The 26,375-nt window shown below is 35.9% G+C and overlaps 2 protein-coding genes across 3 annotated transcripts in view; both read right to left on the reverse strand.

Moving 5' to 3' along the window:
* Positions 1–2,563: 2,563 nt before the first annotated feature.
* On the reverse strand, positions 2,564–3,196 carry LOC131163483 (21 kDa protein-like). The gene has a single exon (XM_058120080.1). It carries the CDS (start codon positions 3,194–3,196, stop codon positions 2,564–2,566), a length of 633 nt encoding a protein of 210 aa, XP_057976063.1.
* A 1,039-nt stretch (positions 3,197–4,235) lies between these two features.
* Positions 4,236–26,375, reverse strand: part of LOC131164377 (uncharacterized) — a 32,802-nt gene continuing 10,662 nt past the window's right edge. Inside the window, exons 4-9 of one of the 2 annotated variants that reach the window (XM_058121518.1) lie at positions 8,207–8,279; positions 8,065–8,125; positions 7,884–7,969; positions 7,697–7,786; positions 6,580–6,652; positions 4,236–4,660 (exon numbers count right to left, since the gene is read on the reverse strand). In XM_058121518.1, coding sequence (XP_057977501.1) covers positions 6,590–6,652; positions 7,697–7,786; positions 7,884–7,969; positions 8,065–8,125; positions 8,207–8,279 — 373 coding nt within the window. In that variant the 3' untranslated portion in view covers positions 4,236–4,660; positions 6,580–6,589. The remainder of the gene's footprint in view (positions 4,661–6,579; positions 6,653–7,696; positions 7,787–7,883; positions 7,970–8,064; positions 8,126–8,206; positions 8,280–26,375) is intronic. The other variant, XM_058121519.1, reaches the window with a different exon arrangement.

The following is a 26,375-nucleotide window of genomic DNA, read 5'->3' on the forward strand; positions in this document are numbered from 1 at the left end:
TGACCATGATAATTTTTCGAGTCCCACTATAGCCGCAGCCAGAAAACAATGTATAAATAGTTTATCATGGACCTTATCTCGACAAAGTATCTTATATGTTGCCTTTACAAAACATTTGAGTACAAACAGCATTGTCTCAAGCCAATCACCACTTGAATTTTGAAATTTAAATATCATCTTCAAAAATTATTTTAAACGGTAATTAGATTAGGACCTCACATTGATTGCGCCACGTGGTGCCACCAGGGCAAATGATTCTCTCTTATTTCCTTTCATAGGATAAAATTTTATAAAATTTGACCCACAAAGCAGTTGGTATATATGGCACAATTATTTAAAGTAATAGGTAAGGAAATGTATAATGTTTGATAGGCAAATATAGCATTAGGATAAAGAGCAAAAAAAGCCACCGGTGAAAATTTGTTCTTTTTTCTTGTTTGGGTGGGTTTTGCCTTTGGATTGCTTTATCCTGAGCTGGTTTTGCCAGGGGAGGACCAACCAAGTTTAAGCCCATGTGCATGACCCTCTTCTCCCCAAGCCCCCCCACGCCCTCCCCTCTTTCTCATGTACTTTTGTTGCACCAAACATGACCTAAGAGTGGCTTAAACGCATAGTCCATAAAACAACTGTACCCATAAAGATCATAGCCTTCAGAGTTTTAACCAACGGACTTGAACCAATACAGTGGAAGATCTTGACATTTGACGCGTGGCTCTGGCTCAGCAATGTAAATGGGCAATGTGATCATGCCCCTGTTCATGGTTATCCCTCAGAAAAGCTGCTGTTAATACCGCCCCAGCTTGAATTTGTCATATCTATACTCAAATTGCTGCCAGATTATTGTGGCTTCAATCTTCCCACGCTCAAAATTTCCTACCACCAATTTGTCCCCACTAAAGAGCTCTTTACAATCCACATAAATGAAATGACTCGCCTGATTTTTGAAGTACCAGTTAAGTATACGGAAAACAATTTCAAGCCCTTCAATTCTTAAATAATGCATAATGTCAATTGCAATAGGAAGGAAAAAAAAAATGTTTAAAACCACTGCTATTAAAATCAATCCATTGCAGAAAAGTCTGCCCGTTGCGGCAGCCTGTCTCTGGACCCTCCTTTAACGTAATGGCCAAGATTTCTTTGGACAAGCATTATAGTTATAGTAGAAGGGTAAAAGGTTCCACAACCTCCCAGAGAAATGTCTGCAACAGGTTGAAGAGACACTCCTATGGCAGAAAACACATCGCTTTCTTCAAATATTGAAGGTGAACACTTCACCCTCATATTTGACAAAACTTCGTGACGGTACATGTATATCGAACACATCATCACCCTTTATTTATTTATACTATATGTGTGTGTGTGTGTGTATATATATATAATATGCTTGAGGCCTGGAAAAAATTTGCATCATTGAAAAGAGCACATCATGCCATCGACCCTACAGAACATGATCAAAACTACTGGACTGTTCTGAGTGGAGTTCATTGTGCTTGGCCTCTAAAATAATGAAGCATGAATATTGGTGGCAGAATACAAGATATGATTCTTGTTAAAAATTCGAGATATTTGTATTTCAAAACATATTAGTATTAAAAGACTTTAATAGGCTAGGAAATTTATAAAGGCAGAATGATCCATAAAATTGGTATTTTTCTTTGTCATTTGACTTCTTAAATTATTCAGTAATCGTAATTATGTCAAGTAAAATTTGTGGCATACAAAAGGTTAACATGGGAGCATAGATATTAAGCCAAGAATTTGAAATTTTTTAAATAAGCAATACGTTATATAAAATTATATTAGTTTTCCTCAAAATTTATATAGATTTAAATTTAAAGTTTTAAATTCATAGTTCAAAGATATGGAGGTTAATTTCTACTTTAAAACATATATATACAAACAATATGGCATGTAACCGAAAAATAAAATCCGAATCTGTCTCGATACATTTCATGAGCATTAAATACAGGATACTAACAAATAGGATGGACCACCTTCCAGAAGTATCTGTGCTTTCATAGGATTACACAAAACGGGAAGCAAGCTCAAATTAATTAAGAACTTCTATTGACCAGATCCATATCTACCCTTCCTACTTTAATGCATTGCCAGCTATAATTTCATGAGAAACAAACCTGATTCATTTCATAATATTATATGTATACAAGAAGGAAAACATTGGTAAATATATATATATATATATATATATATATATTTAAAAGATAGTATCTAAGACCCTTTAGACATATATATATAAAAGATAAGTATCTGAGACCCTTTAGACACTTGACTAATCTACTAGATAATGGGTCCAGCCTTTTATCTTTCTTTACTTAAATACCAAATAGAAAGTCATGAACCCCTAAGACTCGAATCCTGATCGACATCAATTAAACCAAGATACCAAGCCTTAACTATAGATCAACACATATATAAACATTCTGTGGCCAGCGCCAACCTCTTTTTTAACCAGGCGCAGAGATTTGTATACCTAGAAAGACAGTACAACCTTAGCACGTATAATTAACCAGCAAGACAAAACTCCAATACTAAATCAGAAAATCTAAGGCTTTTCAGTCCTGGTTGCAGCAGCTTGGTGCCTCTCTGCAAAGCGATTAACCAGCGCAAGCGCGTTACTGGTGACTTGGTCAGCATCTGTAACCTTAGCTTTAATGGCAGCTGTCACACGCTGGTCCAAGCCATCAACTGCGAAGGCATCAACACAGGTGGTGTAATCAGTGAGCGCAGCACTCACCCAAGTCTGCACATTGCTCATGTGCCACATGAAGTCCTGACCTGCACCAGCTCCCCCTACCTGTCCCAGCTCCTTAACCGACTGGCTTAGCTGGTCGACACTATCACCCATTGCGTCCATGCAGTCTTTCACCGCTTGGTACTCTCTAGGCTTCAGGCCCTTGGCTTTGGCCATGTTGGACATGAACACCAAAGCAGAGCGAGCGCTGGCTAGGCTCACCGATAGGGCAGCCAGTACCAATTGCTTCTCGCTCTGTTGAATGGCGCTGGCATGTTTCGAGAGGGACTGGAAGCACAAGGCAGGGTAGAGGGTAGCACTGCAAGAGGCCTTGATGAAACCAGCATCCCCAGAAGGCCTTGCAGTGCCAGCGGTGGAGCCTCCCCCGCATAAGGTGCAAAGGAGGAAGGAGAGAAGTAGCAAGGAAGTGTTGAGTTTTGCCATATAGTTGGAATGCAAATATGTGCTGGATATGGATGGAATGTAGCAGAAGTTGGAGTCTTTATATAGAGTCTAAAAAAGAGTGTATCTTATGAATATCATCCTTTCAGATTAAATAAGAGATGGCCATGTGATGCCTTCTTTACTTCTACTCCTTTTCATTTCGCTTTCCTTCTTTAAGTTGGTTAAGATCACTGCTATTTTACCTATTTCTTTATTCTCCATTTGACTACAAATTGCTAGTGGTGGAAATATATACATATATATCTAACCCCTTTCAAACTCTAACTTGCTTCACCCCATTTCTTATTATAACCATTTCAACGTCACCACAATTAATTTATCACCACACTTCATCATCATCTCACTGTTTAGAATTTTAATACATAATGCATTTAATGTAATTTTCAAATAACAATAAATCACGTCAAATGATCCTAAACAATGCAGCAGTTCAATGTCACACTAAAATGCGACAATAAAACAAGAATAAATTACACATCGGGTCCTCAATGTTTCATTATACTGCAGTGCACTCGCTGAAATTTTTATTGTGACAATTTAATCCTAATGTTTTAATTAAGTTTTGATGAGATACTTAAGCATGAATTTAGTTTGGATTGGTGTGACTATGTCACTATTGCCAGATTGAAATGTTCTAAAATGCCTCAATAGTTTTCTATTTTAATTGAATAAAGACTAGTATAGTAGGCATAGCATACGTAAGCAGAAAATAGAATATAAGGCGATAAAGGTTAGGAACAAATAATTCTAGGAAGAATTATTCATCTTCCTAGTTTTCGACACAAAAAGGGGAATTTTCTATAAGGAATATTAAAGAATTCTCACATTTCAAACTATTCAATAGAACTCCAATTTTTTACCATAAAAAATAATAATTTTGGGACAAAAACAGGGAAGAGAAATATGCCAACTCATCACAAGAATATAAGATGCCACTCTTTGGCGCAAAAAACAATATGGACGTGAGATCTGCCAGACAAATATATATAAGTTACACAGTTATGGATCAGTATGAGTATGAGTCAAAATTTTAAGCCATATTACAAAATACTTCTCAACAAGTTGTCAGTAATATGTAAATTGAGATTGTTTCAGTCAAGAAATCAATTGCTTACATACTTCTCAACAAGTTGTCAGTAATATGTAAATTGAGATTGTTTCAGTCAAGAAATCTATTGCTTACATACAGAGCAGGGGACAATAGGAGCAATTTGAGGAGCGTCTTGGGGAGCTTGTTCAATTAGTAAGTCATCACCTCGTGTGCATGAAAGTTCTCACTCACTTGCCAGCGGTTCTCGACGGTTATTAAATTGCCCACGAGTGGTTCTGGATACTTCTTTGAACTAAGTTGCAGACATAAGTGGTAAAATATTGTAAATGGTTTGCCAACCTTTTGCTCAAAACCCCACAGGCTTATCTGCACCTCCCTGAGTCATTAGACAGCTGCAATCACATGATTAGGTTTAATAGCTCAGAAAGCACCATATCCTAATACAATTTGGCATAGGTTTTTGAGTTTTTCATTCAGTCCTACTCATAAGCTTTGATCCCTTTATTAATACGAGGTCAGCTAGGTTTATATATTTTAGCATTCACATGTGTTCAAGTCAGCAAGAGCCAGCCTCACCAGAATAAACACTAGAGAGATAATGTGTGCAAGAATACCATCTTGCCGGTCACTTTTGGGAGCCTTTTACTGGTATTTATTTATTATTTTACTTGGCAAGTTGGCATGGCTATCTCAGCACTGAACTCGCATTTAATTCAGAAATGGAATGAAGTAAAAAATTTAATAGAAATATGTAAAAAAATAATTAAAATAAGTGAAAATTTTGATTTCATTGAGTTCTTATGTATCAAATGTGTAATAATTTCATTGGCATAACGGTTTTCTCTTATCCTACTATAATCGAACAAGGAAGCTAGGCAGCACCCATCCACCTTGTCTTGAGAAAATATCTTATGCTGCGGTTGCAAAACAGAGTAGTATGAATTTTAAAATTTAAATATCATAATTATGAAGTTTTTCAAACAGCTATTAGATTAGGCTTGAATTTTAAAATTTAAATATCATAATTTAGAACTTTTTCAAACAGCTATTAGATTAGGACCTCACATTGACTGTGCCATGTGGAACCGGGGCAAATGGTACTTTCTCATCAGCTTTCATAGGCTAAAATTTTAAAAGAATTGACAAAAACTCAACAGCATTAAATTGGAGGGATGTGTCATTTTTGGTTTGCCATCCATAAAGGACAATAGGTGGATGAATTTTTTTTTTTTCCTTCTTCTTTCAGTTGTTGCGCCCTTGAATTGCTTTAGCCTGAGCTGGCTCTTACAGGGTAGGACCAGCCAAGTTTAGCCCACGTCCATGACCCTCTTCTGCCCACTCTCCTGGTCCTATCATTTACTTTTGTTGCACTAAATATGAGCTAAGAGAGGCTTAACCATGTCTAACCACTCAGCCCAAAAAACAAATGCACCCATAAAGGTCATAGCTTTCACACTTTTATAGTGATGGACTCAATCCAATACAGTGCAAGCTCTTGACATTCAATGTGTGGCTCACACCGTAAATGGGCAATTGTGTGATACAGCCCCTGTTCATGGTTATCCTTCTGGACAGGAAAGCATCTGTTAATACCGAGCCCATTTTGGATTTGTCATCTCTCTAATCAGAGAGAGAGAATCATTTTTTCATGTGTGTGTGTGAGTAACGTAAGGTTGAAACCATAAAGTAGTCTTCAATAACATAGCAGAGATTTTCACAATGGCTCTGCAGACATAAACATCCTGTCGAACAATGTAAATGAGAAACTATCATTTTTAAATTATTTAATTCCACTTTCTTTGTTAGTTATTTATTTACTTTTACTCATAGCTTTTAATTTAGTTTATATCATTAATAGTGAAGCTAACATTTTTCAAATTTCAAGAAATGATATTGATTCAAGATTTTGTAATGACCCGTGGTGATGGCTCCACGTTCAAGAACAAGTTTAAACTAGATGAAGAACAGGTTCATTATACATTTTTAATTTAAAGTGTGTATCAAGAAAATAATAAATGAAGTCCCCTCAATTCATTTTAAAGATATAAATCTATTGGCCCGAGGGCGGGCCTTGGATCAACGGTAAGGTTATACTCCTTTGTGACCGATTGGCCACGGGTTTGAGTCCAAGAAAATAGCTTCTCTAAATAAAAGCCTCCCCCTACCCTTGCAAAGCAAGGAGCCTTGTGGCCTGGGACGTCCTTTTTTATATATATAATCTATTGGTCCAAAAAAAACAATATACAATCTATCTAATACGAGTACAAAACTAATCCAAAACTTTAAATGAAGATTTTTAAGAGAACCATACCATCTGTACTCTAAGCAGTCATGTACTTGAGAATGGCTGAGCGAAGCTTTTCCATAAATGCTGCCGCTTGTTTCTGCAGGCAGGATTGAACATTCATTAAGAGTGAACTAGTTTTAATTCAAAAGCAGTTTACTTGAGTTTGCAACACCTTTGTGCATTAATAAAATTTTCTTATTCTAATAGTGAAAACTGAAAAAGAAAAATCCAAAAAAACTCCATCAGAGTCGAATGCTTGCCAACTGCCTGCAGTTAGTGTGTCGGAACAGATAGCAAACCCATTCAACATCTGCTATAAAGATGAGTGTGCTAACAATATATGAGAAGCATGTTATTTTCACTGCTGGGGCAATTCTAAGGCCCTCAATTAACAGAGAACAACAGTCCAGAAATTGAATTATGTACAAGTTCCAAAGAAAATAGCATTCAATCCAGGAAGAAAATGGCACTCAATCCCATGAAATTGAGAATTTGAGACTGAGAGGTTTTAAGAACCAAAATTATGATTGCAAGAAACTATACAAAAAGGTTTTCTAACAAAAGCAATAATAATATGTGAAACATTGTAGTGGAAGCAAAGGTATACAAAAATTTGATGGCTCTTGCATCAACTACACTTCAAAAAGTATGAAATTTTAAAGCTCTGAATGACTTTGATATAGTGTTGAACATGGGACATCTACCACTGTTGCAAGCCAGAAAAATTATGTTAGGTGTAGTATTTGTTCTCTTACACCAGAGGCCATCAGTTCTGCTCCAACTTGTTCTGACTTGGCACTTTGATGGATCAAATGCCAAGACACATGCATCTGTCATGCGTACTCAAATTGATATAACACAAACAGCAACTTCTTCAAGGCAACAGTAAAAGATTAGAACAAAAAATATTATATTGGCTATCATATTTTCAATTCAAAGGATCTAAGGCTACAAATTTCAGAGGAGTTTCTTTAATCACTATCTTCATGATTTTGTCATCAAACTTCTCACTGGAAGATCATATGTTGCACACTGCATGTAGTATGAAGTTTTTCTTCCAAGCACCAAACTCAACAATGCAACATAAAACCATGAGAAATTTTACATTGAAGATTTTGAAGATTGTCCCAACAGTTCTCACCTGACCACCCTTCTGTGCATTTGCTATGTTTTCATCAAGAAGCGTCAATAATGATCTATTGAGCTCATTCCGCTCAACCATCTCCAATAACTGCGAAAGAAATAATTGTTTCTATGAGCTATGTAGGATCCAAAAATAAAAATTGAGATGCTTAATTTTTTTTTTTTTTTTAAAGTTACTATCATACAGTAGCTTTTGCATCCTTTGATGTCAAGATTGTGGATAGGCTTTGCTTTGCTTTAATTACGTCAGCCTGCATTTTGTCATAGGCTTCTGTAACAGAACAGGAAGAAGAGTTGTGGGTTCCCAAGAAGAGGAGAGACTATGAATCTTTCACCACCAATGCACTGGGGAAAAAAAACAAAAACCTGTTCCTTCCAACAGAGCCTTTTTCAGTGCTTCCAGCTCGATCAATCTGTCCTCTGCATCCTACATCATCATTTTTCAAATTGTAGTTCTTTTGAATTATCTGTGTAGAATAAAATTCCAAACATATGGTTCTGGAGGAACCTGAGTTTTTGACACAGCAAACCGAAGCTGTCCTAATTCAAATTGCAAGTGTGAGAAAAATTCCTGGTTCAATCTGCACATTTGCATTATTTGTTACTACCATAATCTATCTTTTTAAGAAATGGAACATTTTAAATGGCCATAAATGCTCTAATGACATTTTGCTCCATCATATCTTTAGGCAATTAACTGATGAGAGACTGATTAAATATTTAAAAGTTTTGCCTCACTATCATTGGTTATTTGATGGAATAAAAATTATATCACTGACCATAACAAACAGGAGATCTTAGATAACTTATATGCCAGAGGTAGTATATCCAAACTCAAGGCTAGCAAAAGATCAAGGTTATATTTGTTTCACCAAATGGGAATCAAATAGAAATTGCACAGGGAAATAATAATTTATCACAAAGTCATCCATGCAAAAATACTTTATTCCATCCAACATGAAAAAGGGTAGTAACATACATTCCCATGTTGAAATTTGGGAATCTTCCTTGTTTGTTTCATGTTACAGCTTAGAAAAAAAAATTTTCATTATCATTTGTTTTATGATTAAAAACTCATTTCTTAGAGAGCTACCAAATCACTATACTATCACTATACCATGATCATTCCATTCATAGGAGTAGATATTCTATGAAACAAAAATAACCCAAGTTGCATTGACATGGTGTTCAAAATAAAGGATTCAATTCACTAAAGACAAGCATATGAATTTTTCCAGTCACAAGAATTGTCAATTGTACATACACAATCTTCCATGAACATCCTTCATATTTTGTAGAATGATTTTAGGCCTACCAGTACACTATGAATAAATATGGACCTCAAAAATAAAGTATAATTCATACTCATTAAAACTGCACATAGAGCCCAAAAAGTTTCTCTCTTGCAAAAAGTTCTAGATGCATGTCACTGCCTTGCTATGAGAAGCCTCCAGAATATTTGATAACACTGTGCTAGTGTGCAAGAATGAAAGCAAATGTGAGCAAGTGCATGCAAAAGTACTTTGTAAATTGAGAGTAGCTGTGAGTGCAGGGCACGATTCCAAGAGTGAATGGGACATGTTTGAGTGTATGTGTGTTTGAACTTGAGTGTGAGTCCTTTGGTGTGCGTCTAAATGTAGGGTTTTGGGCACCTAATTTATGTACATACATTTATACAGTTATTTCTGTTGATAATAACGTTGGATGATTCAAATTCAAAAATATCTATGTAATAAACCCCCTCTTGCTCATTTGCACTGGTAGTCTTGAATGAAGTGTCTCCTCTTGCCATAGTCATAACATTAGTTGTTTTGTTACCAATATTTCGTATATTCATCTCTCCTCTGTCAGTTTTTTTTAGCGTCCCTTTGTTGAGAGCTCCTCCAATTTGGCTTTTTCTTAGTCTTCTTCTTGCTTCATGATTTGCCTTCTCCAATGTTTGATCTTGCAGGGGCCTTATCCTTTCCTTTAAAGCCTCTCTTATTAAAGAGATCCTTTTCCTCATCCTTCACTGAAATTAGACATTTGTTTGCCCAAAGCCTCTTTGTTGGCTAATATATTTTCCAACTCTGTTAAGAGTTGGTTCTTTGGTCCACCCATTGGTGGCAGTAATGTGATCATTTTATTTCAGCCTAAGGTTGTGAACAATAATTCTCATCATTCTCACCTCCAAATAGATTTAAATTTTGCAAAATATTAGCTATCATATTTTGCCATGAGTCTGATAGAAGCTCATTTTCTGAACGTTGGAGCTTTTTTCGTTATTTGTTCTTGCGAATCATGTGACTAGGGTGCATTGCGTGTCATTGGATGTTTTTGCATCCTTGATATGTCGAAGAAGTAACTCAAATTCTACTATTATCGTATCATATTTTTCTGTGAGACTAATAGAAGCTCATTTTTTTAACATTGGAGCTTTGCATTATTTGTTCTTGTGAACAATGCGACTAGGGTGCATTGTGTGTCCTTGGATGTTTTTGCATCCTTGATATGTTGCAATAACTCATCTTCTACTATTATTGTCAACATGTACAATGCTTTGCCGACCCTCTTTTTCCTTTTCTTCAACTCTTCAACATAAGTGAATGGCGTGCTATGACTACTAACAATTTCCCACAAGTCTAGTCTAAACAGGTAAGACTGCACGTGAACCCTTCAATTTATTGTTGTTGAGCTTCTCAATGCTACTATAAATGTTGCAATATCCAAGTTACTTGGTGATGCTTTGCACTTAACCAACCTAGTCCCAAACCAACTGACTTCATAGTCTCAAATTGCACACTAGCATAATCTCCTAACACTACAATCTTAGTAATGGTGCCTAACATGCCTATGGTCTACAAATGGTAGACCCAAGTCATAATTGAAAAAATTGTTGGAAATATTATAGAAGGAAAAATATTTACTAATAAAATTAATATTAAAAAAATACAATACTTATCATAAGCTGAGGCATGGAAGGACCAGTATCCTTAAAGTTTATTTTGCACCTATGAAGAACATTTCTTGGTGCATATAATCACTGCACGCACAACTTCCAAAATTACTCAGCTGGCTCGATTTTTTATAAACTCACAAACACCAAAGCTTTAGGAGATGTAGCGTCATTTTTTATGAACTCACCCCCTACACACCTATTTTACGAATGGTACCCTAATTAACCATGAATTATCCCTAAATTGAATCTAATGGTCTTTAATTAACTCCGTAAAAAGCAAATAAATATTAAAACCTTAAAAGAAAATGTGAAATACGGTGCGATTTAGGAATGTCTAATAAGACCTCCAAAGGAGGGGATCTTATTAGATAAACCCCTCTCAAAACTAATGTATGTGAGGTTTGAAACATCTCTTTACCCTTTATTTAATCATTGTGACACACACACATAAAATAGAATATATATATATATATATATATATATATATATATATATATTTAACCATGAAATAATTTTTTAAAAAAAAACTCATCAAAATCAAACAAAAAACTTTTAGAACATTCCCAAAATTTTTCAAGATTTTTTCTGAATTTTAGCATTTTCCTGCAATTTTCTAGGATTTTTAAAGAATATTTTTCTCATTTTATTTATTTTTGTTACTTTATTTTTCAATGTTTTTTGTTATCTGAGTAAAAAATAACTCAAATATTTTTTTTATTTATTTTTTCTGATTTTTTAATAGTTTTTCCTATTTTTCTAATTTTTTTTTACTTTTAGTCCCAATTTTTTTAAAATTAAAAATCAATTTTTAAATTAAAGAAATGAACCAAGTGGTTTGGGACTAGTCAGACCGGTTCAAACAGTCTAAATCGGGTCAATGGGTCAACTTAGGTTGACCCAAATTAGACCAAGCTAACCTAGTTAGGGAAGAGAGCTACCACGTGTCAGCCAACCGTGGTGACAGGTGGCATAATATTTTACTATGATTATTTTTTTAAAAAAACTTACTGTAGCAAGGTGATGTCACTTGCCACGTGATAGGCTGCGACGGGCGCTGGGCTTTTGACGGCAATGATCTAGCCATCCAGAGATAACACAACTTGGAGGCCTAGGATCACGCCATGTTGCTCCCCAAACGTGCATTTTTTGTTATGCCACGTGTCACTGTCCATAAGGTAACACGTATCCCACTAATTATTTTTTTATTTTTATTTTTTTGAAAAATATAATATAAAAAAATTTTTTCCTTTTCCTTTCCAAATTCTCTCAAACCTCTCTCTCTCTCCTCTGTTACTCTCCCTTTTTCTGATCTCTTGAACATCTCTCTCGCACAGCTCTCTCTTACTCTCTCTCATCTCTCTCAACTCTATCTTGCTCTCTTCTTTCTCATGGCTCTGTCACCCTCTATTCTCTCTCACCTCTCGCAGCTCTTTCTCTTCAATCTCACTCCTCACTATCTCTCTCATCTTCGATCTCTCAACTCTCTCACTCTCTCATCTCTCTCTCATCCTCAATCTCTCTCTCTTTTTTTCTCCTTTGGTCTCGTTCTCTCTTTCCTTAATCTCACTTCGTTTCTTCCCATTTTGCAGGTTTTGGTTGAATGACATTCAGTTTCTCAAGAGGCACTACCTGAACCTCCCTTTTGCTTTCATTTTCTTATATTTCAATTTCTCTTTCTTTTCTTGCATTTTCTCGAGGACCAAACGGATCTAGAGCAACAGTTTAGGTTGGATTGAGTTTTAGGCATAGGTTTGGGCCTTAGGCTAAATTAAATGGGCTTGGTGCGTTGGGCCAAGGTGATTGTGGCTGGTTTAATAGATTAGTTAGAATTTGGGCTTCAAATTGGGCAATAAGCAGTTGGGCTAAGTTGGGCCCAATTAGCTTTCAATTTTAATTTAAGACATGTCTAGGTTTAGGCCTACGAAGAATTGGGCTTGAACTTAATTAAATGAGGCTCGGCCCAATTGGGCTCAATTTGGAAATGGGCTAATCTGGTAAGTGAATCTAGCTTAGGCTTGCAAGGATTTGAGTTAAGCCCGGTATCTGGTCTTGGTTTAGTTCAAGGGACCAATGGGCTCAGGTCAATGAGTCAACGAACGATGGACCCAAGTCAAAATTGACTTGGGTCTTGGGTAGAGGGGTCAATGGCCTTGGACCCAAGTCAAGATGACATGGGTCTTTTGGGTCAGATCTGAAGTATTTGGATTCAGGTTATTGGATATGAGTATTCAGGCTTTTGGATCAGATCTGAATCAAAAACTTGAGCTTGTTTGAGGTATTCTGGAGAAATTCTTTATTCTATTGAGTTAAAACTGAATTTTTGTTCAAAGGTTCCGTCTAAATTTGAATTCAAATTACAGAATTAAGATTCAGAACATGCCAAAAATTCAAACGAAATTACAAAAAATTTAAAGAACCAACCTCTGTTTCTGAATCTTCAAATCTGCAAACCTAGTCTTTCTTCAACCACTCTCTTGGGTCTCCACTGTCAACGGAACAGCAAACAGCAAAGCAAAAGATTTCTTTTCTTACTTCAGCCCACATTTATTTTCTTATATTTCAATTCATTATTTTTTACAGTTAGCATATATTTAGTTTACATGTATAGGGCTTGACAGATTATAGTTTACTTGTATAGGGCTAGAATCATGCTAGACCTTATTTACTTTCCATGTATAGCATTCTTGTAAAGTCTATATATAATATACAGAACTCAAGGCCAATTCATTCAGCCATTCACAAAATATTTGACATGGTATCAAAGCCAGCCAACTGCTGTTTTTTTTTCCCTTCGATTCTTTGTCTTCTCGGTTTCGTGGCTGTTGTGGTTTTGTTTTCTCTTCAGGAGTATTTCTCTATTCTTTCGGTACTTCTGTGGCTGTCGGCACAGCAGGTTTTTGGGTTGCCATTTATTCCTCTAGTTTATGTCCTTGTGTTTCTTGGCAAGCAGGCAACAGTTTTCTGTTGCTGTTTGTGACTTTCGGCAGGCAGGCACAGCAGGTTTCTGGTTTGCCACTTATTTTTCCAGTTTCTGTTGCTGTTTGTGACTCTCGACAAGCACACTTGTGACTTTCAGCAAGCAAGCACATCAGGTTTCTGGTTTGCCACTTATTTCTCCAGTTTTTGTTGCTGTTTGTGACTCTCAGCAAGCAGGCAACAGCTTTCTGTTGCTGTTTTTGGCACTTATCTTCTCGGCACAGCGGGTTTTTGGTTCAAGATTTAATTTTTCATGCAGTTTTTTGGCTCAAGATTTAATTTTTTAGAGCAGGGAGGTTGTTCTTGGTTTTTCTTTGTACCTGCGTTGTTTATTTTGGGCTTCTAGATTTTCTGGGGTCTGTTTCTTTCAGCATGGACTTTTTTTTTGGGCTTCTCGATTTTCTCCATTATTTAGCATGGACTCCGCACCTATGTGTGCCAAGTTTACGGGCAACAATTATTCTACGTGGGCTTTTCAATTTGAACTTTTCCTGAAGGGAAAAGATCTTTGGGGTCATATTAATGGCGCGGATTGTGCACCCAATCCTGATAAATCCAAGGAGTTCATAGCTTGTCTTTCATGGGCTGTGCTTAATGCTCAAATTATGTCTTGGCTTCTTGGCTCGGTTGAGCCACATATTGTCCCCAACTTGCAATCTTATCACACCGCTCAATCCATGCGGACTTATTTAAAAACAGTATATCATCAAGATAACGATGCCCGTCGTTTTCAGTTAGAGCCTTCAATTGCCATGTTTCAACATGACAATCGTTCCATCCAAGACTATTAGTCGAGGTTTCTGAGTCTTTGGAATGAATATTCTGATCTGGTTACTAGAAATGTTCCTGTGGCTTCTCTTCCCATTATTCAACGTCTTCACGAGACTAGTCGTCGTGATCAGTTTCTTATGAAACTCTGCCCTGAGTATGAATCTGTTCGCTTGTCTCTGCTAAATCGCTCTCCTGTTCCTTCTCTGGATGTTTGTTTGGGTGAGTTACTTCGTGAAGAACAACGGCTTAATACTCAAGTTACCCTGGCACAAACTCAAGGTAGTTCTGGGTGTGTCCCTATGGCTTATGCTGCTCAACAACGAGGACCACCTAAGCATTCTAGCACTTTGCAATGTTTTTGCTACAAAGAATTTGGACATATCGCTGCTAATTGTTCCAAGAAATTTTGCTCTTACTGCAAGAAGAAGGGTCACATTATCAAAGAATGTCGCATCCGTCCGCAGAATCGTCTAGCCTAGGCATTCCAGACTTCTATTACTGTGCCCTTCACAGTGACTTTTGCGGGCCCTAGCTCTTCTTTAGGTGACTACTCTGTTCCTGCACCTCCTCCAGCTAATTACTGCACACCTGAAATGGCACAACAGATGCTAATTTCGGCATTATCAGCAATGGGGCTCCAAGGTAACAATTCTACTAATCTGTGGTATGTGGACTCAGGTACCTCTACTCACATGACGAATAATCCCACTACCTTGTGTCATGTTCGGCCCTATGTTGGTCAATCTGCTATTCAAACTGCCAACGGCAGTTCTTTGCCAATAGCTATTGTCGGAGATGCCTCTTCTAAGTTCAATAATGTGTTTCTTGCTCCTCAACTTTCCACGAATCTTATTTTTGTTGGTCAATTAGTTGATGACAATTGTGCTGTTAATTTTTCTGGTAATGGTTGTGTTGTGCAGGAGCAGGTAACGAGGGAGCCGATCGCGTAGGGACCCAAAGTGGGGCGCTTGTTTCCACTACTTTTGCCTATTCCAGCACATTCTCTAGTTTCTTCTATTAAGTCTTTTTCTTGTAATAATGTTTCAGATCTTAGTATGGTGTGGCGTCGTCATTTAGGCCATCCTAATACTTAGATCTTATCTCATGTATTGAACTCTGGTTCACTTGGTAATAAAGAACGTTCTTCTTTATCTCTTAAGCGTGCCTCTTGCAAACTTGGTAAAAGAAAAACTCTTCCCTTCCCTTTGCATGCTAGTAGAGCTTCTCAGTGTTTTGAGCTTATCCATAGTGATGTTTGGGGACCTTCCCCGGTTAGTTCACAGGAAAAATTTAAATACTATGTGACTTTCATTGATGATCATAGTAGATTTACTTGGGTGTACTTTCTTTGCTCTAAATCTGAGGATTTTCGTACGTTCACTGAGCTTTTAGCGTATGTTGACAATCAATTTTCTGCTATTATTAAGACATTACGCATAGATTCTGATGGTGAATATGTGTCTACTAAGTTATAGGCATTTTTGACTTCTAAAGGCATTAATCGTCAACGTTTGTGTCCTGTTACTCCCTAACAGAATGGAGTAGCCAAATGGAAAAATCGTCATCTCCTAGATGTGGTCTGTACTCTCTTGCTGGAATCCTCTATTCCATCCTTGTTCTGGGTTGAGGCTCTAAAAACTGCTACTTAGTTGATTAATCTTTTACCTTCTCAAGTTCTACTCATGGAGTCTCCCCATTTCCATTTATTTGCTAAGCAACCTAGTTACGATAACCTCCGTACCTTTGGTTGTGTATGTTTTGTTCATTTACCTCCTCATGAGCGACATAAATTATCTATTCAATCTGTTCGATATGCATTCTTAGGATACAATGTGTGTCAAAAGGCATTTTTTTGCTATGATCCTACATTACATCGTACACGCATTTCTAGGAATGTTATTTTCTGTGAAAATCAATAGTTCTTTCCTGTGTCCTCTGTACCCTCCTCTCCTACTGTGATTCTCCCTTCCTTTGAGGAGCAGTTTTCATATCCTCATCCAATCAGTTCTCGTTTTAAACCAGGTCTTGTGTATACTTAGCGTCCCCACCCACAGTCTCTTCCGGTAGCTCATCTGATATTTGATCCTACCACGCTCCAGATTCAATCAGTTGCAGCACCTCCAGAGCCTTTGGTACGTCACTCTTCTCAAGTGTTTGTACCCACAGATAGGTATGGGTTTCCCTCTTCAAGTTCTGGTAACTCTGTTTCAGCTCTTACTGCTGCATTGTCCAATTTAGATATTCTCACTTCCTACTCACACGCTGCCAAGCATGATTGTTGGCGACAAGCTATGCAGAAAGAAGTTGCTGCTCTAGAGGCCAATCACACCTAGGACATTAAGCCTTATCCTGCCACTATTGTTACTCTGGGTTGTAAATGGGTTTACTTAATCAAGGTCCAATAAGATGGAAGTCTAGATTGTTACAAAGCTTGCCTTGTTGCACTTGGGAATAATCAGGAATATGGTGTCAATTATGAAGAGAACTTTGCTCTTGTGGCTAAGATGACTACTGTTCGTACGATTCTGACTATTGCTGCTTCCAGTGAGTGGTCACTACATCAGATGGATGTTAAGAATGCTTTTCTTCACAGGGATCTTAAAGAGTGTATTTATATGAAGCCACCCCCGAGCTTGTTTCCCTCTCTGACTTCACATGTGTATAAGCTTCATTGTTCTCTATATGGTCTCAAACAAGCTCTGAGGGCCTGGTTTGATAAATTCCGCACCACTTTATTACAATTTTCATTCCAGCAGAGCAAGTGTGACGCTTCATTGTTTCTTCAGAAATCAGACATGGGTATTGTTGTTCTTTTGGTTTATGTTGATGATATTGTGATTATTGGTTCCAATTCTGGTTTACTTGCTCAGCTCAAGACTCATCTCTCAGAGTCCTTTCATATGAAAGATCTTGGTTCTCTCACATATTTTCTTGGTCTTAAGGTGAATCATAGTCCCTCAGGTATTTCACTCAATCAACATAAGCATGCTAGTGACTTGGTGGCCACTGCTGGCCTTCAGAAGGGTACTTCTGTTGATACTCCCATGGAATTAAATGTCAAGCTTCGCAAAGAGGAGGGTGATTTACTTGCTGATCCCAGTATTTTACTAGAAGTTGGTGGGTAGTCTTGTCTATCTCAGCATTACTAGACCAGACATTTCTTTTGCTGTACAGCAAGTCAGCCAATTTCTTCGGACTCTTCGCCATCTTCATTTGGCTGTTGTCCTTAGGATCATATGCTATGTTCAGGGCACTTCCGCCCATGGCTTATTTTTCCCTGCAGGCAATTCTACTCGTCTTGCTGCTTATAGCGATGCTAACTGGGCTGGTTGTGCAGATACACGTCGCTCCATCACTGGTTGGTGTGTGTTCTTAGATGATGCATTGATCTCTTGGAAGAGTAAGAAGCAAGACAAAGTTTCTAAATCATCGACGGAATTTGAATACCAGGCGATGTCTCTTTCTTGTTCTGAAATTATTTGGCTTCGAGGCTTGCTTGCTGAGCCAAATTTTTTTGAGACCGATCCTACACCTCTACATGCCAATAATACGAGTGCTATCCAGATCACGGCCAATCCTGTCTATCATGAGCACACGAAGCATATTGAAGTTGATTGTCACTCTATCTGTGAAGCATTTGAAGCTCGAGTTATCACTCTTCCACACATTTCCACTGAATTACAAATTGCAGATATCTTCACCAAAGCTCACTCCTCATCAACATTACTTCCTAAGTAGTAAATTGATGCTTATTGATCAACCCACATCAATTTGAGGGGGCAGTCAACGGAACAGCAAACAGCAAAGCAAAAGATTTCTTTCCTTGCTTCAGCCCACATTTATTTCCTCATATTTCAATTCATTATTTTGTACATGTAATGGGCTTGACAGATTATAGTTTACTTGTATAGGGCTAGAATCATGCTAGACCTTATTTACTTTCCATGTATAGCATTCTTGTAAAGTCTATATATAATATACAAAACTCAAGGCCAATTCATTCGGCCATTCACTAAATATTTGACATCCACTACTAAGCTCTTTTCAGTTTCTACAATTCGAGCCCTTTAGTCTTCAATCCTTCTCCGATCCTTCAATCTTAATCACTCTGCCTTTTCCTTCTCTCTTTTTTCAGCGAGCAATTCTTTCTCCAATTTTTCCTCCAATTTGCCTCACAAAATTCTCTCTCTAATTTGCTTCCTTACTCTTTCTTCAGTGAGCCATTCCTTTTTCACCTTTATATCCCTTCTGAAGCTCACTATTTATAGGCCTAGGGGAGCAATTCAATTAATTTTGATTTGATCAATCAAAATTTGATTGATCAATCAAATTTAAGTTGAATTGATCCATTTATGTTTGCCTTAAAATCTGATTTCATTCACATGTTTAATTGTACAATTTCCCACTTGTCTAATTGCCATTTTCCTTCATGCAAGTTTAAAGACGAAGACGCTAGCCCACTAAATTTTTTGTTTCATTATTTTTATTTTCATTTTTTTTTTCAATGTATTCATTTTTCTTTTTCATTTTCCACGTATTCAGTTTTTCTTATTTCCATTGTCCCTGTATTTTTCATCTTCATTGTGATGAATATTTACAAAACAGTATGCTAAATTCAAAACTGAATTAGAAAATATACCTAATAAAGGACCCCAAAGAGCACTAAAATTAAATTAGGGAAAAAAAAATCCAAATTCTGCTACATAAATGTCCTAGACAAAATGGGACGTCTACAATAACAGCAAAGAATCAGACCTCAAAGCATCCTTTGCAGTAATGGAGGATACATCAAATTTAGAGTATGCAGTTTCCTGCAATACTGAATCAGATGATGAATCTATACTAATTACGAAGAATGATAAAATAAATAATTACTATAATGATTGGATAGTTGATTCTGAATGTTCCAATCACATGACTTGAGTCAAAAAAAAAAAAGAATGTATGTCCAAATATTGAGGAGGATGACTAATAGTGATAGCTAACTCCAATATGCCAATAACTCACTTGCAAGACTGTGTCACGCCAAGTACAATTGCAATTTCATATTCCATAATCCAAGAAAAATCTGTTGTCAGTATCACAAATCACCACTTCTGGGAATTATGTGGTGTTCAGCCTAAACGACATAAAGGTGTACCACAGCTAACAGCTTGCACCTATGGTTGCACAAATCTTGGTGGGATAACGACTGGAATCTATATATGTAACATTAGCTGAAGAAGCACATATAGATAGACCAGTGTTTTAAAAGAAGGCATAAGGCGAGGCATTTTACCTCAGATGAGCGGAGGTGTAAGCCTCAAGGCATTGAAGCATAAGCATTTTGGGAGTTTAATTTTTATTTTAAAATATACAGCCCTATAATATAAGAATAAAATTTTATTAAATAAATTATGAAATCATTTATATAAAATTTTAAGATTCCAATTTCATATAACTCCTGCTGTGTCTTTGTCCATAAATGGTGTTGGCCTAACAAGGCTTACAAATCTTATTTTGATAATAACAAATCAAGGGAACTTAACATGTTTTGGTTAAGTGATGATGTTTTAGGAATCAAGTATATGAATTCAAGATCAAGTGCTCACAAACTTTATTAAAAGTTTATACTCCAAAGATAGATGGTCAAATGAAAGCTTAAAGTATATTTAAAGCTTAGATTCAAAGATAGAAAAATCTTATGAAACTTAAAGTATATTGAAGCTTGAAGACAATATGGATTCAAAGAATGACAAGCATGAAAACTTAGTGTTTAGAATATTTTAAGTCTTAAGAAGTCTTATGTAAGTACTTCATTCAATGTCGATATGAATGTGCATTGAAGCTCTTAGGTTTCATTATTGACTTAAGAGACCAAATTTTGAAAACCCTGAAAATATTTTCAAAAGTCTCGAAGAAATACGGCAAGTATAAAAGTTAACAAAAGTTTTTGGAAACAAAATTGTAAAAGCATATGTTGTTGCACGATCAGGCAACTGACCTTTTTATGCTGAAATAAATTGGAAAAACAGAATAGGGCCCAGTCGACTGACCCTATGAGTTCAGGTGACTGGCCCCATTCTGACTTTGAAATTTCGCTGGATTTTAAAAGATCAGACAACTGACCCCAATAGTCCAGTCGACTAAACTTCGTAACGGTCAAATTTAAATAGTGAAGAAAAGTTTCCAAATTTGGTTACTTGGACCCCAAATTTTGTAATAACTTGAGAAATACTCAAAGTAACTTGGGGAACACGAAATAGAAGTTTTTTCCATCTATAGATATATGGGAAAACCTAAAGATTTCATACACCAACAATTACAATCAGAAATCAAGCTATATTGTTACCTTATTGCAAATACTCCGCTGAAGTTCTTGCTGATCAAATCACACGGTTCATTGCTCAATTACTGAGAAATTCAAATCTAAGAAAGAACCCGGTGATAAATTTCTGAGCTTCAATTCTTTCTATATTGATATTTAATTGAAGTATATTTATTGTACATTCAATTGTACTAATCAGCTCTTTTGAGATTGTCATTGTACACCAAATCGTTTTTGTTAATTTTTGACGGTTCAGGTTATTAAATCATTGGACTAGCGAGAGGGGATTCTTGCTAGAGAGATTTGATGGTTCAGGGGATTGGATCATTGGACTAACGAGAGAGGATTCTTGTTAGAGAGGTTGTAACTTTGGCCTAATAAAAAAGTTGAAAAAGGAAATCCTCACAGCGGTTTGCTTAGGGCAAGGACGCAGGTCTTGGACCGAACCTTGTAAAAATATGGTGTCACTCTCCTTACCCTACTCTCTTTAATTTTCTGCATATATAAATTGCGTGGATGTTTACTTAATTGCTGGAAATTAATTTGTCATTGGGAATTGCGGAAAGGGAGTACGTTGATTGATAAATATCAAAGTTCATTAACTTATTGATTGGTTGATTGAGTTTTTGATACAGATCTGAAATCTGAATTGTTTTTATTGCTCAACTGACATAAATCTTGAGAAATTCAATTCTATTATAATCTGAAAAGTAAAGCTAAGATTAATTTTGTGAAAAGATTTTGAGCTTGAAACTGAATATTAAAGCTAAAACTTAATTATTTGTCAATCTGAAAATAAGTCTTGATCTCATATTTATTCATTGATTCTAAGTTTGAATATTAGAGAAAATCTGAGAATTTAACTAAACTGGTCTTTAATATTGAACTTGGTATAATTGTTGGTTAAAGTTCAAAGGATTCTTGATCATTGTGTTTGTGTGTGACAGCTGAAAAGAAAGATAGCTGGGATTCAAAATTAACTAAAGGAACTTATAAAAAGAGCTTGTAAAGAAACTTTTAAATCCCAATTCACCCCCCTCCCTTTGGGAGTACACCTTACTTTTCAATTGGTATCAGAGTGGGGTTATAGTAAATCTAAAATTAAAAGCTACATAAAGATCTATATGGCACACCTAGGTGTATCTCCTTTTGCTGAGGGTCAATCCTCACCTAGACCACCTATTTTCTGCAGTGTAAACTACACCTTTTGGAAACAAAGAATGAGAATTTACTTACAAACTATGGATTGGAAAGCATAGAAAGTCGTCACACATGGTGATCACATCCCTACTAAAACTGTTGATGGCAAAAAAGTGCCTAAAGAAGAAAAAAAATGAACGACAATGATTTTAAAATGCTACAAGTAAATTCAAGTGCAATGAATGCACTATATTGTGCTCTTGATGTAAATGAATTCAATAGGGTCATGGCATGTAAATCAACCAAAGAAATACGGGACAAATTAGAGGTAACCTATGAAGGAACGATTGATGTTAGAGATAGTAGAATCGACATGCTCACAAGCGAGTATGAGGCCTTTAGGATGAATCCATATGAGACTATCACTAGTATGTACACTAGGTTCACCCATATAATAAACTCCCTCAATGCTTTAGGGAAAAATTACTCAACTTATGAGATAATTCGGAAAATCCTTAGAGGACTTCCTCCAATATGAGAACCTAAGGCCACTACAATTACGGAAGGAAGAAACTTGAAAAACACCTCCCTTGATGAATTAATTCGATCTCTTCTTACATATGAGATGGCTATAAACGAAAGAAATTCTGAGAATAACAAGAACAAGAAATCAATAGCCCTTAAGGCTGCTAAAGAAAGCTCTAGTGAAGATGAAGAAGACAATGAATTAAATGATGATGATATAGCCTTCATCACAAAGAGACTTGAAAAGTTTTTCAAAAAGAATAAAAAATTCACTTGAAAGTTTAAAGGATCAAAAGCTAACAAAGGAGAAACAAGTAAAAAGGAAACTAAGAATGAACCTCCTACTTGTTATAATTGCAAAAAGGTTGGGCATATTAAACCAGATTGTCCACAGCTGAAGAAAGACAAGAAGAAGAAGAAGAGATAGAAGAAGGCAATGAAAGTTACATGGGATGACATGAGCTCAAGTGAATCGGAGGACGAATCAAGTGATCAAGAAGTGGCAAACATCTACTTCATGGCTAGAGATGCTGAGGTAAACTCCTACACTAGTTCATCTAAAGGATCTAGTGATGAATCTTGTAGTGATTCGTGTGATAACATGCCTTCATATAAAGAAATTCAAATTGAACTATTTGCCTTACATAATAGGTTCATAAAAGTAACTAAAAGAAACATAACTTTGAAATAACCAAATGAAAAGCCAAAAAATCAGCTAGAAACCTCAATATCTACTGAAAAAGAAAAGGACTCTCACATTGATGATCTCACCAGTAAAATAAACAAGATGTCTCAAGACTTGGCAAAAACGAAAGTAAATTATGAGAGCAAGAAAGATCTTGAAATAAGTAACCTTAAAGTAAAATTGAGGATAAAGATAAGATCATCTACAATCAAATTGAACTATTTGCCTTACATAATAGGTTCATAAAAGTAACTAAAAGAAACATAACTTTGAAATAACCAAATGAAAAGCCAAAAAATCAACTAGAAACCTCAATATCTACTGAAAAAGAAAAGGACTCTCACATTGATGATCTCACCAGTAAAATAAACAAGATGTCTCAAGACTTGGCAAAAACGAAAGTAAATTATGAGAGCAAGAAAGATCTTGAAATAAGTAACCTTAAAGTAAAATTGAGGATAAAGATAAGATCATCTACAATTTTATTAGAGGAAAAGAAAATTTTGAAAAAATGGTTGGACATCAAAAGATGACTTGTGATAAAGAAGGAATTGGATTCAATGGAATTGAAAGCAGAAAGAAAAAGAACTTATACATGGGATATTTCGTAAAGTAATCAAAATACTATGCAAGCACATCTTTTACAAATGCTTATGAACACACTACTTGCTTCTTGTGTAAGAAAAAGGGACATATAAAATTTAAATGTCCACTTAAAAAGAAATATGTCAAAATCAAGAATGAATGGAAAGTCAACACTAAAAATAAACATGACTTAAAAGGATTAAGAAGGTTTGGGTACCAAAAGTAACACCTTGAATCATTCTTGTAGGTGTGCTTTAGGACCACTCCACCAAAGGACAAGTGGTACTTAGACAGCAGGTGTTCAAGACACATGACCAGGGATAAAACAAAATTCACCACCCCAATGCAAAAAGATTGAGGGTATGTCACCTTCGGCGACAACTCTGAAGGTAAAATTATTGGAATTGGAAAAATAGGTAAATAACCTTCCTTAACCATTGATAATGTGTTGTTCGTAGAAGAGTAAAACACAATCTATTAAGTATAAGTCAGTAAGTGATAAGGGGTTTGACATAATCTTTAAACAAGACAAATGCATAGCCGAAAATCTAGAAAAACATGATGTTCTATTCACTGCTTATAGAGTTAATAATATATATTGTATAAACTTTGAAAATCTAATTTTTCAAGAGGTCACATGCTTAGCAGCCATAAATGAAGTCAGTTGGCTATGGCATAGAAGATTAGGACATGAAAGTATGGATCTGTTATCAAAATTATCTAAAAAGAAGTTAGTCAAAGGTCTACGCAGCACAAAATTCACAAAAGACAAAATCTGTGATGCTTGCCAACTTAGGAAGCAAACCAAGACAAGCTTTAAAAAGAAGAAACATATTTCAACTAGTAGACCTTTAGAACTTATCCATTTAGACTTATTTGGTCCTACTATAATACAAAGTATAGGAGGAAAGCAATATGTTTTTGTCATAGTTGATGACTACTCCAGGTTTACTGGGTACTCTTCTTGGCCTCCAAAGATGAAGCTTGCAAGATGCTAATTAACTTGTGCAAAAGACTTCAAAATGAAAAAGGATATGGTGTTTTAAATATAAAGAGTGATCAAGGAAGAGAATTTAACAATAAAGAAGTTGAAAAATTCTGTAATGAACATGGAATAAATCACAATTTTTCAGCACCTCGAACTCCTCAACAAAATAGAGTTGTTTAAAGAAATAATAGATCTCTTCAAGAAATGGCTAGGACCATGTTCAATAAACATAAGCTACCTAAATATTTTTGGGCTGAAGTGGTAAATACCGCATGCTATGTAATGAATAGAGTTTCCATAAGTTCAAGCTTAAATAAGACCCCCTATGAACTATGGAAAAGAAGAAGACCTAACATATCTTATTTTCATATCTTTTTGGGTGCAAGTGTTTTGTATTGAATGATAAAGATGACTTGGGAAAATTCGATGCAAAATCCAATGAAGGAATATTCTTAGGATATGCATTAAAAAGCAAGGCATTCAGAATCTACAATAAAAGAACCTTCACATTTATAGAATCAATACATGTAACTTTTGATAAGGAAAATTCATTCACTAAAACAATAAATGTTGAGGGAGCTGAAACAACACAAAAGTTAGAAGACTTAGAAATAAAAGAAGTGAAGGATGAGACAAATGAACCAACTTTAAATGATAAATCTTTAGAAAATTCTGAACTACCTAGAGAATGGAAATTTGCAAGGAATCATCCAAAATATCAAATTATAGGAGAACCTTCAAGTGGTGTATCCACAAGATCTTCATTGAAAAATATATGCAATCATTATGCATTTCTATCTCAAGAAGAACCTAAGAACATTGAAGAAGCCTCAAGTGATGATTCTTGGATAGGTGCTATGCAAGAAGAGTTAAATCAATTTCAAAGAAATAAAGTATGGAAGTTAGTTCCTAGACCTGATGATCATTCAATAATTGGAACAAAATGGGTATTTAGGAATAAAAATGATGAAAATGGAATAGTGACACGTAACAAAGCTAGACTTGTGGCTCAAGGATATAAGCAAGAAGAGGGAATAGACTACGATGAAACCTTTGCTCTCGTAGCTAGAATGGAAGCTATAAGAATGTTATTAGCCTATGCATCCCACGAGGAATTCAAACTCTATCAAATGGATGTAAAGAGTGCATTCCTAAATGGATTCATAAATGAAGAAGTCTATGTGGCACAACCTCCAGGATTTGAGGATATCCATAACCATGATCATGTGTTTAGGTTAACAAAAGCTTTATATGGGTTGAAACAAGCCCCTAGGGCTTGGTATGAGAGGTTGAATGGGTTTTTACTAGAAAAGGGATTTTCTATAGGAAAGGTAGACAACACATTATTTATTAAATCTAAAAATGAAGATATGCTCATCATTCAAATCTATGTAGATGATATTATATTTGGTGCTACAAACGAAGATTTATGTAAGGATTTTGCAAAATGTATGCAAGATGAATTTGAAATGAGTATGATGGGAGAATTGAATTACTCCTTAGGACTTCAAATTAAGCAAGCCAAGAATGGAACTTTCATAAATCAATCTAAGTATATAAGGGACATGCTTAAGAAGTTTGACATAGAAAGTAGCAAGCCTATAGGAACTCCAATGAGTACATCCATAAGTCTTGACAAAGATGAAAAGGGCAAATTAGTTGATATAAAATATTATCGAGGGATGATAGGAAGTTTACTATATTTGACAGCTAGTAGACTGGATATTATGTTTAGTGTATGCATGTGTGCCCGGTTTCAGTC

This window comes from Malania oleifera, chromosome 9, assembly GCF_029873635.1.
Source record: "Malania oleifera isolate guangnan ecotype guangnan chromosome 9, ASM2987363v1, whole genome shotgun sequence".
Classification (NCBI taxonomy): Eukaryota; Viridiplantae; Streptophyta; class Magnoliopsida; order Santalales; family Ximeniaceae; genus Malania; species Malania oleifera.